The sequence below is a fragment of the Mollisia scopiformis genome (genome assembly GCF_001500285.1).
Source record: "Mollisia scopiformis unplaced genomic scaffold LY89scaffold_18, whole genome shotgun sequence".
Classification (NCBI taxonomy): Eukaryota; Fungi; Ascomycota; class Leotiomycetes; order Helotiales; family Mollisiaceae; genus Mollisia; species Mollisia scopiformis.
In genome coordinates, this window is record NW_017263598.1 from 66,302 (window position 1) to 80,338 (window position 14,037).

At 47.9% G+C, this 14,037-nt stretch overlaps 5 protein-coding genes across 5 annotated transcripts; 1 reads left to right on the plus strand and 4 right to left on the minus strand.

Annotated features, from left to right (window-relative positions):
• Position 1: 1 nt before the first annotated feature.
• LY89DRAFT_720906 (uncharacterized protein) lies at positions 2 to 1,452 on the minus strand (the record flags this gene model as incomplete). The annotated part of the gene is made up of 1 exon (XM_018218601.1): positions 2 to 1,452. One exon carries the CDS (start codon positions 1,450 to 1,452, stop codon positions 208 to 210), a length of 1,245 nt encoding a protein of 414 aa, XP_018068019.1. The 3' UTR covers positions 2 to 207.
• A 36-nt stretch (positions 1,453 to 1,488) lies between these two features.
• LY89DRAFT_650588 (acetolactate synthase I/II/III large subunit) lies at positions 1,489 to 3,573 on the minus strand (the record flags this gene model as incomplete). The annotated part of the gene is made up of 3 exons (XM_018212113.1): positions 1,489 to 2,984; positions 3,031 to 3,263; positions 3,314 to 3,573. The coding sequence occupies 3 exons, from the start codon at positions 3,571 to 3,573 to the stop codon at positions 1,696 to 1,698; spliced, it is 1,782 nt and encodes a 593-aa protein (XP_018068020.1). The 3' UTR covers positions 1,489 to 1,695.
• Positions 3,574 to 5,382: 1,809 nt separating this feature from the next.
• On the minus strand, positions 5,383 to 7,155 carry LY89DRAFT_650591 (family 7 putative glycoside hydrolase). The gene is made up of 2 exons (XM_018212114.1): positions 6,364 to 7,155; positions 5,383 to 6,315 (listed from the first exon to the last, which is right to left on the minus strand). The coding sequence occupies exons 1-2, from the start codon at positions 6,982 to 6,984 to the stop codon at positions 5,575 to 5,577; spliced, it is 1,362 nt and encodes a 453-aa protein (XP_018068021.1). The 5' UTR covers positions 6,985 to 7,155; the 3' UTR covers positions 5,383 to 5,574.
• Positions 7,156 to 11,189: 4,034 nt separating this feature from the next.
• Positions 11,190 to 13,003, minus strand: LY89DRAFT_736671 (putative ribosome-associated complex subunit SSZ1; the record flags this gene model as incomplete). Its single annotated transcript, XM_018220158.1, has 3 exons — positions 11,190 to 12,633; positions 12,682 to 12,808; positions 12,865 to 13,003. The coding sequence occupies 3 exons, from the start codon at positions 13,001 to 13,003 to the stop codon at positions 11,190 to 11,192; spliced, it is 1,710 nt and encodes a 569-aa protein (XP_018068022.1).
• A 225-nt stretch (positions 13,004 to 13,228) lies between these two features.
• On the plus strand, positions 13,229 to 14,013 carry LY89DRAFT_698861 (uncharacterized protein; the record flags this gene model as incomplete). The annotated part of the gene is made up of 2 exons (XM_018217012.1): positions 13,229 to 13,423; positions 13,468 to 14,013. 2 exons carry the CDS (start codon positions 13,229 to 13,231, stop codon positions 14,011 to 14,013), a joined length of 741 nt encoding a protein of 246 aa, XP_018068023.1.
• Positions 14,014 to 14,037: the final 24 nt, after the last annotated feature.

The following is a 14,037-nucleotide window of genomic DNA, read 5'->3' on the forward strand; positions in this document are numbered from 1 at the left end:
TGTTTGGATGCAATTCTTCAATACAGACTTACTACACAGTACACAGGTCCGTGCCGAGGGTATAGTCCCAACCACGAACGCCATTTATCCCATCCCTAACCTCAAAATTGGCCATGGTAAACTTTTGCCCAACCTGAACGCCATCTTGTAATGTACCCCGCAATCCGCCTGAATGATGGTTGCCAACCCGACTCTCAGTGTGCAGTCCTACTCCACCTTGATCCTCACAGCAGCCCTTCCGTCAGATCGGCGTCGTCTCTTCGAAGTCTTGTTTATTCGGATTGGAGGGCCGGGAAGTCGGGGTGCTTGGCGTACAAGAGAGGCAGCTTGTCTTCGTCGCAGTTCTAATTTTCGTATTGCCATGGCAAGTTCTTCAGCTCGACTCCGCTCGATCATTTCAGATCCGACGGGGAATTGACGATACAGAGCATTGGCGTCTCCCATAGGCAGGAAAGGGCACAACTTGAGAAGACCATAATAAAATCCTTCATGGACATAACGCTTCCGCTCCTCAGATGTCATACAACAACTTGTGTGCAGCATCAAAGGCAGAAGCAGACTCCTCCAGAAGGACTCCTCGCAGCTTAGCAGTTCGTTGACCAACGTGTCTGCAATGCGTTGGTATGTGAGCATGGTATTTCGACGTGTTTCCCAACAAGGAACGCTCTGCATGATCAGAGGGAGCTTGGAGAGAGAAGAAGCGATCTCGGATGCAGCACCATAAGACAGATGTGCGCCAGGAAGAGGACTTTGTGCCAAACCACCTCGATTTCTGCGATTGCCCCGCCATTCTTGACTCAGCTCTCGAACCATTGCTCGACACAGGTCGTGATGGTATTGGATATCAGCGAGAGCTACGTGCATCTGTCTTGATCGACGCTTGGATTCTGCTGATACGCGAGAAGCAACATTGCGAAAGGTGAGGACGGCGTCGACCAGCAATCTTTCCACCATTAGGATGTCGAGGGTGTCGACTGCATGGTTTATGTCTCCAGCGAATTTGTGTGTCTCGTCCCTGCACTTCCACAGTCTGCCACTTGTCTTCGAGAATGTCTCACAATGGACGGATACCAGCTTTCCAATATGGCGTTCATGATCGATGACCGCGCGAAGAAGTAATGCTCTGACTGAAACAACATCGATGCTTCCGACAATCGCCTCGACGTGTTTGCGAATTTCGGGAGGGACATCGTCTGGGAGGAGCGGAATGGGCTCGAAGTTGAAGTTTGCTGATCTCGTACTCGCATATCGTCTTTCGATGAAATGGTCGAAGTCGAAGCCGACAGATCCGAAGTCCATCATTTTGTGGAATGTAGATAGGTGGAAAGGTGGGAAGTTGAGACAAAAGTGTGAGACAGTCTCGCAGCAAACGCGAGGCTGTCGCACGTTCACGAGCCATTGGAGGGGTGCCAAGGCGCTAAGACGACCGCTAGCCCCTAACTGTATCTGCATTGCTTCAATGCTTCTCGATTCTCCTCGCCGGTGGACTCTTTGAAGTTCATGTCGCCCTTCAATCCACAAACTTCACTTCTTCATTCATCACAGCTCTCCGGCAACTCATTCAGGATTTCTCGCGCTCCGTATACGTTCTCGTTCCTCCACACCGTCATCAGCTTGAAATCCATCCGCCGTTATGAAAAATCACGGCTGCATGTGGACATATCAACAGTGGAAGAGACTTCGACAAGCCAGCTTCTACTTGTAATATGGCCTGGGAATATTATCATAATACGGCACCACAATCATGTTTGGATCATCCGTCGGGCTCACCATTGCCACAGTCCCTGAATGTGTTGGCTTGTCAGAAACGATGAGGTTGATGCAGGCAGGACCTTTGACTTCACTGAACCTCTTCACTGTGGCCTCGATATCCTCCAACTTGTCAATCATTGCACTCTCATTCCCAAAACCTCCTGCAATAACGTCGTACCTCGTCGTGGCACTCAAAGTGCTGACAGGGCGAGCTGGGTTCTTGTCCCCATACACCAATTCTTGACCATGAATCGACATTCCCCACACGTAATTGTTGACTACCACGGTCAAGATGTTGAGCTTATGTCGCGCATAAGTATCCAACTCTGAGAAGTGGAAGCCAGCGCTTCCATCACCTTGAATATTGATGATCTGTCTCGTAGGATCTGCTACAGCCGCTCCAAGGGAGTAACCGAATCCATTTCCTAGCATGCCAAGATAACCAGCTGAGAAGAATGACGAGGATGGTTGAGCAACTTCGAGGAGATCTGTGGTCCAGCTTCCCGCTTCTCCGCCGTCGATGGAGAGGATGCAGCCAGGTTCTAGGGCAGAAAGGACGGCTTTGAGAGCATGATATGGATGCATCTTGCTGTTGATGAGCTTCTGGTCTTTATCTGATGCAGAAGGAGTGTGCTTCAGGCTGGTTGCCAGTTCAACCCATTCCTCTGGTGTTTGAAAAGGATCAGACTTCACAGCAGCGTTGAACGATTGCAAGGCTTCAGTCATGTCGGATACGATACCAACGTCTACATGACATGACCTGCCAATCTCTGAGCCATCGATGTCGATTTGGATGAGTTTACACTCACGTTCTGGGATGATGATCCCAGAGCGACCTCCCATGAACATCCCAGTCCGCGCGCCAAGCATGAAGATTAGATCTGGTCGCGGTTTGCCCACATATGGTAGCTTGGCTAGATTTCCTGCAAGTCCAGCGTGGAGTGGATGATCCAACAGCAATGGACCAAATCCTTTCATGCTCTGAAAAATTGGCGTTTGTGTGGCCTCGGCCAGTTCCAGGAGCGATTTACTGGCTTCAGCCCCGCGACATCCCGTGCTGATAACAATGGCAGGTCTTTTGGCTGCTTTCCACAAAGCAAGTGCTTCGGTGACGGCTCGAGGACTTGGGGATGGCGGATATGCTTGCGGTGAACTGATTGAGCCCCATGAGATACTCTCTTGTCTGACAGGACTGAACAAGATCTCGATCGGAAAGTCAATCATCACAGGACCTGACTTTGCTTAGCCATAAAGTCTAACAGGATTAGGGCGACTGACCTGGCGTGCCAGAATTGGCAGTCCTGTATGCATGAGAAACGAGTCTTGGAATCTCTTCTGGGTGTGTGACACGGTGCGAGAACTTGGTTAGAGGCTTTGAAACGACGACTTGATCAAGGAAACCTTGAAGACAATTCGTCTCCGCATCTCGAAGTGGTGGTGAGCTTGTAATTACGAAAATTGGGCTTCGGTCTGCGATTGCTGTTGCTAAGCCTGGGAGAGAATTCGAAAACCTACGTGCATTAACTTGAGTTGAAGAGATATTTGCTTTCAAATGCCATACCCGCTGTTCGCCGTGACGAAGCACACTCCCACCTTGCCTTTGACTTTGGCGTAGCCCTCCGCTGCTTGAACAGCTACTGTTTCGTGTCGAGTATCAACGAGTCTAATTCCGCTGTGATCGCAGCCCATGAGGAAAGCGTCAAGATGTCCTCCATGGATGCCGAATGCAGTGTCGACACCTAACTGCTTCAGGCATTGTGCTAGGAGGTCTCCACCAGAGAGTTCACGATGCTGGGGCTGCTTCAATTGAAATCCTGGCATCCTTACAAATTTGCTCACTTGCGTATATTGTTTGTTAAACAATCGAAGCAGACGTTTGGGTGAAGGACTTGAGATTTCTGTCAGCATGTTAGGTAGATGATAAGAGCTGACATTCCCAACTGCGGGGTATTTACCGTGGCAAATTGAGGGGCAACTCGCTTAGCGAGAGCCCCTGAGTCAACACCAGAGGACTCAAGTCAAGTCATAATGCTCTGTTGGTCAAGGATTTAGACGCCAGTTGATATTTACGTTAGAGATAGCTCGGATGCGAATTTTTTGTGCGATCATAGTTGGTTGAGATGCCTATGCTGTGAGATTGCCCCGCACCTCACTTCCAGGAGCGTTAGCGAGTTCTCTCAAGACTTTGCGTGTATTGATACTATAACATGAAGACTTGGCGACTTGCCGTTCTGGTACAGTGAAAGATAAGTATCAATAGAGTCCGCACAGAGCTTTCAACTTCCACTCAACTCCCACCTCGACCCAAGGCAGGTCTCCCATTTCTTGCTTGATATGACCCCACGTCTCGACTTTTGGTTTCATGCATACACTCCTGAGGGATTTCCTGAACCACATGTACTATTTTTCTTCGGCGTATAAGCCGCCAAAGAAGAGAACCCATAGCAGCACACGAGTGGAATATTTGTGTTCTCCTGAAACATCCATCAGTCTCTCCATCGAGACTTTCAAATCGTGGATGAGCTCATTGTCCCATTCTGAAAAGCAATTTATCTCATTTGTCGTAGCCTCGATTGTGTGTAGATAGATCAATGAAGCCAGTAACCATGACTTGTGCAGATCTCGTTCCACCTCCTTGCTCTGCTGGTCAATATCTAATATCTTCAAGAAACGCTCAATCTTGACACTTGTTTCGTATCCAATGCGTTTCCTGTCTCGCGCAGTAGCACTTGAAGGCAGCGCTATAACAGAGTTGAAGTTATCTCGTAGTCTATGAAAGATATCATGCATCGAATCTTTAGAGATGTTAATTTCAGCAGGCACCAAGGCGACTATGCCATCATTTTGGTCACCAGTAGCCTGAAGTTCTGGCTTCTTTTCGATGAGCTCGTGTAGTTCTTGACTAGAATACCCGTGAGCAGTTTTCAGGGGCTGTGCCCAATGGCATGAATCATACAGAGGTAAGAGCATCCGGAGGAACCAGCTAGAGGGGAGAGCTTCGCCTCCCGTTTGCCCAAAATTGAAATGCGAGTAAAATAAGCACAATTTTATAATTTTCCAGAAACAATCTTTCCGTTGCGAAGCCGAATATCACTCCGTTAAACTCTTAAGACAAGGGTTGCGCGTGGGACTTCTTGTCGTTGAGTTCTGGTTGCGATGTAATTTTGGCCTTGGGGTGGAATGATATTTTCATTTGTCTAAAAGAGAAAGGAACCCGCTCGGATAGTTTTCCAAATATGGCCTTTCCATCCTAGTTCTCGACTCTTGCCGCTCTGGCGAGTCTTATTCACTTTGGCCTTGTTCCTTTTCCATTCGTGGGTATGGTCTTGACCAATCCTAAGGAATGAGTAGATATAAAAGTGGACAACTAGCTTAGTCACAATGGCTTGCTTACTACAGCTTGCGCATACCAATGATAAGAAAACGAACAGCACGGTAGCCTAACAAATATCAATTCCGCTTTTACGAAGAAGCCATTTTCTTTCACCGCGGCCGCTTGACTCGATTCTCACCTCACGTACAGGACTTGAAACACAATGCCTTTCACATAGAACTTGATAGTCAAAACTTGGAAGTTGTAAAGACGGAAAGAAAAATTGCTCATCACATTTCAAGTGTGTCTAGCGAAATGCACCTTTTCTGCTTTTTCATATTTACATTCATTCAACAGCAAGCCACTGACCTCCTACCCCGCCACCAAAACGAATGCCATAAACCAGGATACTCAAAGAAAGTATGAAGAGAACAACAACCTTTGGCCACACGGCTTCTGTCCCACTAGGCTCCATATATACAATCGTTGCGTGCAGCATGGAATAGCGTTTATGAGGCAGTGAAGGTAGAGTTGATTGGTCCAAACTTGATATTCGAATAGGTCACTGACGCACCGGGAGACTTGGATTCAACATCTGCGGGGACACCCGAAGTAACAGCGCAAGTACCACGAGCTGCACCTGGGTTGGTTGCCGTAGTTGGGTAGGTAGAGTCGAGCCAAAGCATATTGGCGTAATGATCATCCCACACGGACATGACAAGAGTCATTCCAGCAGACAAAGCCTTGCCCATATTTTCGAGACCTCCCTTAGTCTTAAAGCCGTAGTTGTCTCCGAAGGCGGCCTTTTGCTGATCGCAGAAGTCCGTGGTGATGGAATTTCCGGAAACATTGGCGATTTGAGACTGGGAGTTGGGGATCAGTTTGTTGTTTTGCACGTAGAATCGCTTGATCTCGGTAAGTGGGTCGCCGATAAATTGTGTCACGACCGTGAACTTCTTGGAAGTATCGACTGTCATGCCAGGTCCATAGAAGGTAGCATCTCCCATGCGGTAAGAGTTGAAATCACATCCGTCGGGATCGCAGCTACCAGCATATCTGGTTGCAGAGTATGTACCTCCGCAAGCATCGCCAGAGCACATCGTCTGCGTCAAGGCCTCGCAAGTGTGAGGTGTGACCGCTGCAGAGACTGAGTTGGCTTCCCAGATATCCATCTCTGGACAGCAAGAACCGTGGCCTCCGACACCAGCATTGGGGTCGTTGCTCGACGGCGTCCATCCTTCGACGTTGCCCTGATCCCATATTAGCTCTGCCATGTGCATCGGGTTTCAATAACTTACCATTCCGTTGATGAACTTCAGATCACGAGGACATTGCGAATCGCAGTATCCAACACCATACTTGGCACCCGCCTTGTTTGTAGAAAATCTCTTCATTCCACCATCCGCATCCATTGACACAAAGTACAGAGCACCATTGAGCCCGCAGGGGAGATTGGACACATCGACATCGAAGGTGAACTCCTTGTTCAACAATTGAAATTGTTGGTATGTCGTGTCGGTATCAAGAAGGTACATTCGGGATCCAATATTTGTAGCATATGTTCCCTTGGTGACGAACGTAAGCTTCAAAGAATTTCCGCTAACAGTGGCACCATAAGTGGCCTTGTAGTCGGCGCCCTCGAGTGCACAATTGGCTGCGCATTTAACGTTATCAGGGCACAAAGTCTTGTTCCAGTTGTTGTCCGTGTAGCAATTGGTGTAGCTGTTGGCGGTTTTGTCATGAACCCATCTCCAATTGGAGTCAATAACAACCTTCCCGTTCTTGGTTGTACAGCTTCCAGCCGCAGTACATGTCTGCCATGTCATTGTCGGATGGGTTTCTGTCTGCTGAGTGCCGGCTTGCTGGCCCCGCACAACTGCGGCAACCAGTGATGTAGCAAGAGCCAGACTGCGATACATTTTGGCGTCTTTTGTTGGCGTGTCGAAAAAAGTAGTTAAGGTTGAAGAGACAATGGTCTGAAGCTGACAAGATCGGCTCGAAAGCTTATATATGTCTTGGAAATGCTAGACTCGATTGCCTTTGCCTCACGAGATCGAATTGAGCGCTGGAGATCACGGAACGACGGCTATACCGTCCATACAGCCGTCAAAGTCCTTTTAAAGGTAGGAAGTAGAGTGCATTGGGGTCAAGCAGAGTGGTCCCAAATGAGATGAATCCAAGCAGACTTTACCATCTCGGCGAAACTAGTGCCGCGAGACACGAGCAAAGTGCCGTAAGCATTCTGTCTGTATGTAGCTGCGCATATTGCCTGTATGGGAGTGAAAGGAACGGTTCTCCGTTGGAGCAGATTTACGGCAAGGTCATTGATTTGTTTAATCGGATGACTTCGAAGAGGCGCCGATAGGACTGACCCCAAAGGAGAGTACCCGGGAAGAATGTAATTCCACCGAATAAGAGGAGAAGCGTGGAGGTAGCGATGCTCAAACAGATTGACACATGCCTACACGGCAATCATTCAGATGAAAGACAAGGATACAGTAGTAGATCGGAGATATAGGGTTTGCCAGCGATTGTAAATTGTGACCTGTTCCCCGCAATCACTATCCCCGGATCCATATGAAAGTTTTGATATCCTTGTATTGGATCTTGGCATTCCGCATTCTACAAGCGCTCGCTCGATATTTGTTCCTAGGTCCTTGAGATTGTTCGATCGATCATTAATATGGTAGGGTTATCATGTGGCGAGGCAGTGTTTGAAAAGGCTACGTTACTTTATAGCCGCCTGAAATATCGGAACAATTTGGAGTGATACGAGATTGTTTTCATTGAACTCGGGGATAATCGGTCCTTGCCGTCACATCCATTGCTGCACGTATAGAAAACTCAATGATGGGACTTTAAAATACTTGTCAAAGCTTTAGATCAAGAAAAAACATGGCCATTGTCAACGGGCTCCCAGGAAGGAATAAAATAGGGTTGAAGTCCTCCCTCTAAAGAATTCTACGATTTCCATAACCGTGGGCACTCCAAGAGAGGTGTCAGAGGACATCCAAGGACATCTTCAGGCTGAGATGACGTTGTGTACAAGGCCAGAAGTACCAGTACATCGTGTTTGAACCATTTTGGGATGCTGTCAGGCGCAACTTTGACCGAGTTGATGAGCAGTTGTGATAAATGTCCAGAGTCAGCTGAAGAATGGAGCAGGCATACTCTGACCACTTACCACTATAACATAGATTGCATAATCTATCTTAACAGATAGGGATACTGGCTATGCGCTCGGCACGGCTGTCCGTGCCTGTCCCGGGCTGCTTTTGTTGGCAGGGTTCGGAATGGCTTGCTTAAATGTTCCGAATCATTCTACGGAAGTGGTAACAGTTGAAAGAAGTGGGCAGTAACTCTCAGACTTTGAAGATTAAGTTTCGTCTAGTGTTAAGAAGCTTGAAGCTGAGTCTTGCTTCAAAGTTCAAAGAATAGCTATGTTGAATATTATAAATCCACCGTCAAGGCACCGCTCTGAATCTCATTGAAATGAGTTGCAGAAGCGATGCCATCACCTAAGCTTTGTTTGGTATAAAACCTGTCCCACGATATTGATGCGCTTTAAAAAGTCACACATCTTGTCATGAGATAGGTGAGATGTCGTTGAAGCAAACAAGGCGGGGTCGTGGATGGCTTGCTGGGTATTTGGAAGCGCGGCATATTTAGCGCAGTGTGGGGGACATTATTCCAGATTATGCAATAACCAAATCTTGCGCTGGGTACCGGGGTGCCAGAAGCAGGTCCAGGAATGCGGGGTGATGCGATGAAACTCCTCTTTCGTTTTCGTCTCACGGGAAACAGGCTCCTTTAGGTCGAGCTGTCTGTAGTCTTTCTCCATGTTCTTTTATGTGGCTATTCATCCCCACGCGAGAGACTGTTCGACGCAGCTGGCTATCGTCATATGATCAGTTGGATCGCTGACAATACAATAATCGTGTGTATCGTAAGGGTGATCGAATGTTCATCCCTCATGGCTACAGAACTCAAGTTGCATTCAAGTCCACAAATTAAATCCAATAAGATGCGAATGCCAAGTCGCCAGCGAACATTCCCGAGGCCCTACTGAGACGGAAAAACTGCAAAATTTTGCATAAATATCACAAGATTGAGAGGACCGTAAAGCGTATACATGTCCAGCTACGAAATAATCGTCCACTTGAAAGACCGTAAAGGTGATATACTTTCGTTCATTAGCGATGAACCGCGACTCATGAAGTATCTCCTGATAACGAATTCCCGAAGGTAACACCAGCCAATCTATTTCATACAAGCGGCTAAAACACACACTCATGCCTGTACGGCTGGGCCTCAAACTCGGGAGATGGTGGAGTGTGCGCTTTCTGGGCATCCGCAGGGAAACATGTGGTGGAGTGGGTCACCTGCAGAGAATGTTCCGGATTGTTTGAGACAGCTCTTTATAATAGGCCCGGAGCTTACCTCTGATTGGGTCGTGGAATCAATATCCTCAATTCAGCTCAAGTAAATCGTGGCATTGTTTTCATCGGAGGGACACCTTCCGCAATTCAAGGGCAGTGCACAACAGTCACTAAAACAGATTCTAGCAATGGATTCACAACTATGAAGAAATCACATAGAAGAATCGACGTGGGGATTTTGCGTAGACTACTGGTGTGGGAACAGAAGCCTTTCGAGGAACTTCCGCGCACGAGCAACCGGCGATACTTCCAGTAGGAAAGGAAACTCCCAATTATGATGGAATGCAGTGCTGTTCGTAGAGAACGAGATTATGAAGACATCCGACGAGTTCCGGGCTATCAGCATTCCCCTGCGATCATATCGACTCGCACAGGGCTCGCACGATTTCCAAGGAAGCATCGCTCTCACCCATATATAAATTCTCGCTACCCCGCTTGCAATTACTCTGCCTTCTGCCGCATATTAAGACTCCACGACTACCGAGAACAAGTCCTTGGAAAATGATCATCAACGCGGGAGAGAGATCGGTACGAGCTGGTACTCCGTCATACACCTTATTCAACGTGGGAAACATGTCGATGGTCCGTCCTCACCTGGAGGGGATCCACCGAGCCAAATTTGACGACAACCAAAGATGAAAACGTGATCGTGATATCAAAAGCAGATTCAAAAGCAGAGAATCACAAAGGCCATTGGGACTCCCCAATTCACTTCAAAGCAGATGCTGAGTTCCAACAGAAAGTCAACTTGACGACTTCGAGCAGCAGACAGTCTTCACGTGACATAACTACGGAGACATCAACCTTGGAAATTCGAAATTGCTCTACAGAAGGTGATTGAAGAAAGTTAGGTGACATTACTGCAAAGTATTACAACATTAAACCAAAATGGCAAGGATAACATTCTGAAGGAACATGTCCCTAAGGAGCTGCAGCTATTCAACTTGAGCTATCTTGAAGCCAGAGCGTACTGATACAACATCTCGTGTATCTTTTCAGCGTCCTAGCAAGCAAAGCAAGCTGACTGTGAAGATAAGTGCCGACATGGTCTCAATATTGCAGTGCATGCCGGCCTCCTGCCGGATTTCTTGCCAATCTGAGCATTCAAGCCGCGAGGGTTCAGCCATGATATCCAAAAGTCCAACTTCCCTCCCAGATGATTAACTTAATGCAGGAACACTTCTTCCAAAGCCACGGATCAAGGCCGTTGCACCGTAGATCTCCCGAAGTTGAGATATCCGGTATGGTTTTTTTTTGTCACTGGGAGAATCCCGATGTGCGGCGACGTGCAACAAGAATGAAAGGGGCGAATGCAATCTCATCTGCCACTTGGCGTGTCCTAATAGCAGTCCTTGAAAGAATACATGACAATCCCGCACCGAGGATCAGAGGAACAAATGCACCTGCAAACTCTCTGAACTGAGTCCACCACTAAATCTAACAGGCGACAAAAAAAATTCACGCCCAGCTAGCCACTGGCCAATGTCGAAGACATCATTTTTTTTTCTCGTTCTGCTCTATGCCCATGCAAGCAAACGGCAAGCCCAGCTTTCCAACCGAGATACCACCATGCCAACAAACATATTTCAGGCCAGCTAGGGAAACGATCTATAAATGCAAGAACGCACGCTAGCAAGTCTGTCTATATTTTTCTCCTCCCATCACAGCTTTACTCTTGCAGCAGATCAAGGCGCACTCAGATTACCCCGTACACCTCCCTTTCCACCAACTTCTCTACAAGTGACAGTGACGGCAAGATCTCCAGCAACGTTGATCATGACCTCTACCTTGCCACCCTTCTTCACGCCCTTCACGGCTGCCTCCGCAAGCACATTTCCTACTTTCCAGACTTTTTCTCTAACATCTTCTGGGTCATCATCGCTGTCATCCTCGTCTTCATCTTCTTCGCCGTCGTTCTTCTCGCCATTCGTCTTAGGTTTCGGCTCCGGCTTTGTGACTTTGATATGCGAACCACCTTCTACGATCTTAACCAAAACGTCACCACCGTCTTTGGGCGAATTGATGTGGATTGTACGTCTCGCGGGAACAGCGGTCTCTGCTGAAATGATAGGCGTGAAAACACCCCTCGACTCATCTCCAGTGATAGAGAGAACACCAATCGCGTTGCTGAGATGCTTAACCGTGGTCACAGCAGGATGAGTAGATTGCTCGATATCCTCCTTCTCGTATTCCTGGATCAAGCTTGCTTGTAGAGCAGCGCCTCTTGCTTGGAGCTCGGAGGGATTGATAGCTGTGGGTGTGGTAGAGGGGGCAAGGATGGTGGTGGATTCGGCGAAGATAGATCGCATGTTTGATGCAATCTTGGGAGTATGCGAGGTTCCTCCAGACAGAATGACTTCGTCAATCTCAAGGACATCGAGACCAGCCTTCTTCACAACACCTTCAATCAAGCGGTTGAAGCCATCGAAGATCTTGCGGGCAATGGTTTCGTAACGCAGTCTGTTTATTGTAGACGCGAAGTCGGCACCTTCTGCTAAACTTTCAACGCTGAAATTGGCATTAGTCCCAATGCTCAACGCCTTCTTAGTAGCCTCAGCCTCGAGCTTCAATTTTGCCAGACTGCGGTCATTTTCCCGAGGATCGGTTGTGTTCCACTTGATGAACTCTTTTGCAAAGTGATCCATGAGAACTTTATCCATTTGTACACCAGCGAATTCGTAATCGTGTGCAGTAGCTAGAATGGTGTACATTCCTCCTCGAGAAGCGATCACAGCAACGTCAGATCGAGTTCCTCCCAAGTCAGCAACAACGACAGTCTTGTCCGAAACCTTGCTCTCTGGTCGGGCATCGTATGCGAGAAGTGCGGCAATAGGTTCATGGATGAGTTGGAGGACTTCGAGACCAGCATCATTGGCTGCTTTCGTCAGGGCTTCTTTCTGCTTCTCGCTGAAGTCGGTTGGGACTGTGATGACAGCGGAATTGACTTGCTTGCCAGTGAAATCAGTCGCAGACTGGGCTAATCGCTTCAGGTTCCGAGTTGTTATCTCTGAGACAGTGACCGTTGATCGCTCGTCGCCCTCCTTGTCTTGAATCTCGAATGCGACTGTGGACTCGAACTCTTTGGGGTGGGCAGAGGCATGGCAGTGGCTTGGGTCTATCGACTTGAAGCTATCATAGGCATTAGTAAAATCTTCTAGGGCAGGGACAATGTCTTACTCTTTCCCCAGAAAGTCTCTGAAGTACGCGACAGTGTTTTTGCTATTTCTGATAAGCTGTTGCTTGGCTTGTTGACCATTGTATTCTTCGCCGTCAACGTAGGATAGAATGGAGGGAATCTGACGATCTGCAAATTATATTAGCATATTCTCACCCAAGCTACTCCGTTGGAAGGGTACAAACCTCCATCTTCGTTGGCAATAACTTCAGCCTTGTCCTCTGTAGTCGTATATGCGATGGAACTGTTCGAGTTGCCAAAGCTGATACCGATCGCATGTCGCTCTCCTGGTGCTGTACCAGTCGTTTGCCCTTCTGCAGCCATCTTGACAGACTTCAATCGGTCGTTAAGAGATTCAAGTGTGTTGAGCGGGTATGAACTCTCTTAAGTGTTCGTTGCTCAGAACTTTTTTTTCGCATTTCGAGGAAATTTCGTTAAGGTTAGCGCCAATTGGTGCCATTTTATTTTGGCCCCACTTTATTTCCACAAGGCTGATATTTTCTTCCAAGCTCAACATCAGCCTTCTCTTTCTCCAGTCATCAAACAGCAATGGCAACGGAAACTTTTGTCCTCCCAGGCGATACGATAGATGCTGGAGTACTCCCTTCTCACCCTACTCAACCACTCAAACTTGGTCCAGGCCTGCGACATATCCCCCCAAATACAATCACGTCGACGGTGGCTGGACAGCTCTGCACAGACAAGAGGAAAAATGCTGTATGGGTAGAATACAACGGCAGTCGGGTGGGTCTCCATACTGCTTGCCAATCCATTACTAATAGTTCTAGTATATTCCTACTGTTGGCGATCTCGTTATAGCTACAGTACAGAAATCGGGTCTCGACTACTTCTACGTTTCCCTCAGCGACTATACTTCCAATGCTGCACTGCCTCAGCTATCCTTCGAGGGTGCGACCAAGAAGACTAGGCCACAACTCAGTACTGGGGCCTTAGTCTATGCAAGAGTGACGTTGGCAAATAAGCACATGGATCCAGAGCTCGAATGTGTCTCTTCGCCAACAGGAAAGTCTGAAGGGCTGGGGCCACTGAACGGAGGGATGCTATTCTCAATTTCACTAGGGATGGCACGGAGGTTAATGCTTGCGAAGCCATCCGAACAAGGCGATCTGGTGCTCTTAGATGTGATAGGCGAAGGTGGGGTACCATTCGAGATCGCCGCAGGAAGGAATGGAAAAGTGTGGGTAGACAGCAAACACATCAAAACTACCTTGGCGATCGGTCATGCCATACAGGATACTGATACCAAGTCATTGTCCACGGAGGCTCAAAAGAAATTGGGAAAGAAGATAGCGAAAGACGTCAAGGACTTATGAACACTGGAGCCTGCATTGCATGGC

Excerpts from the sequence above, each read along its gene's own strand:
- LY89DRAFT_650591 (XM_018212114.1), bottom strand. The coding sequence starts at position 6,984 with ATGTATCGCAGTCTGGCTCTTGCTACATCACTGGTTGCCGCAGTTGTG. Across the intron at positions 6,316-6,363 it reads TGAAGTTCATCAACGGAATG|GGCAACGTCGAAGGATGGAC; the intron begins GTAAGTTATTGA and ends ATATGGGATCAG.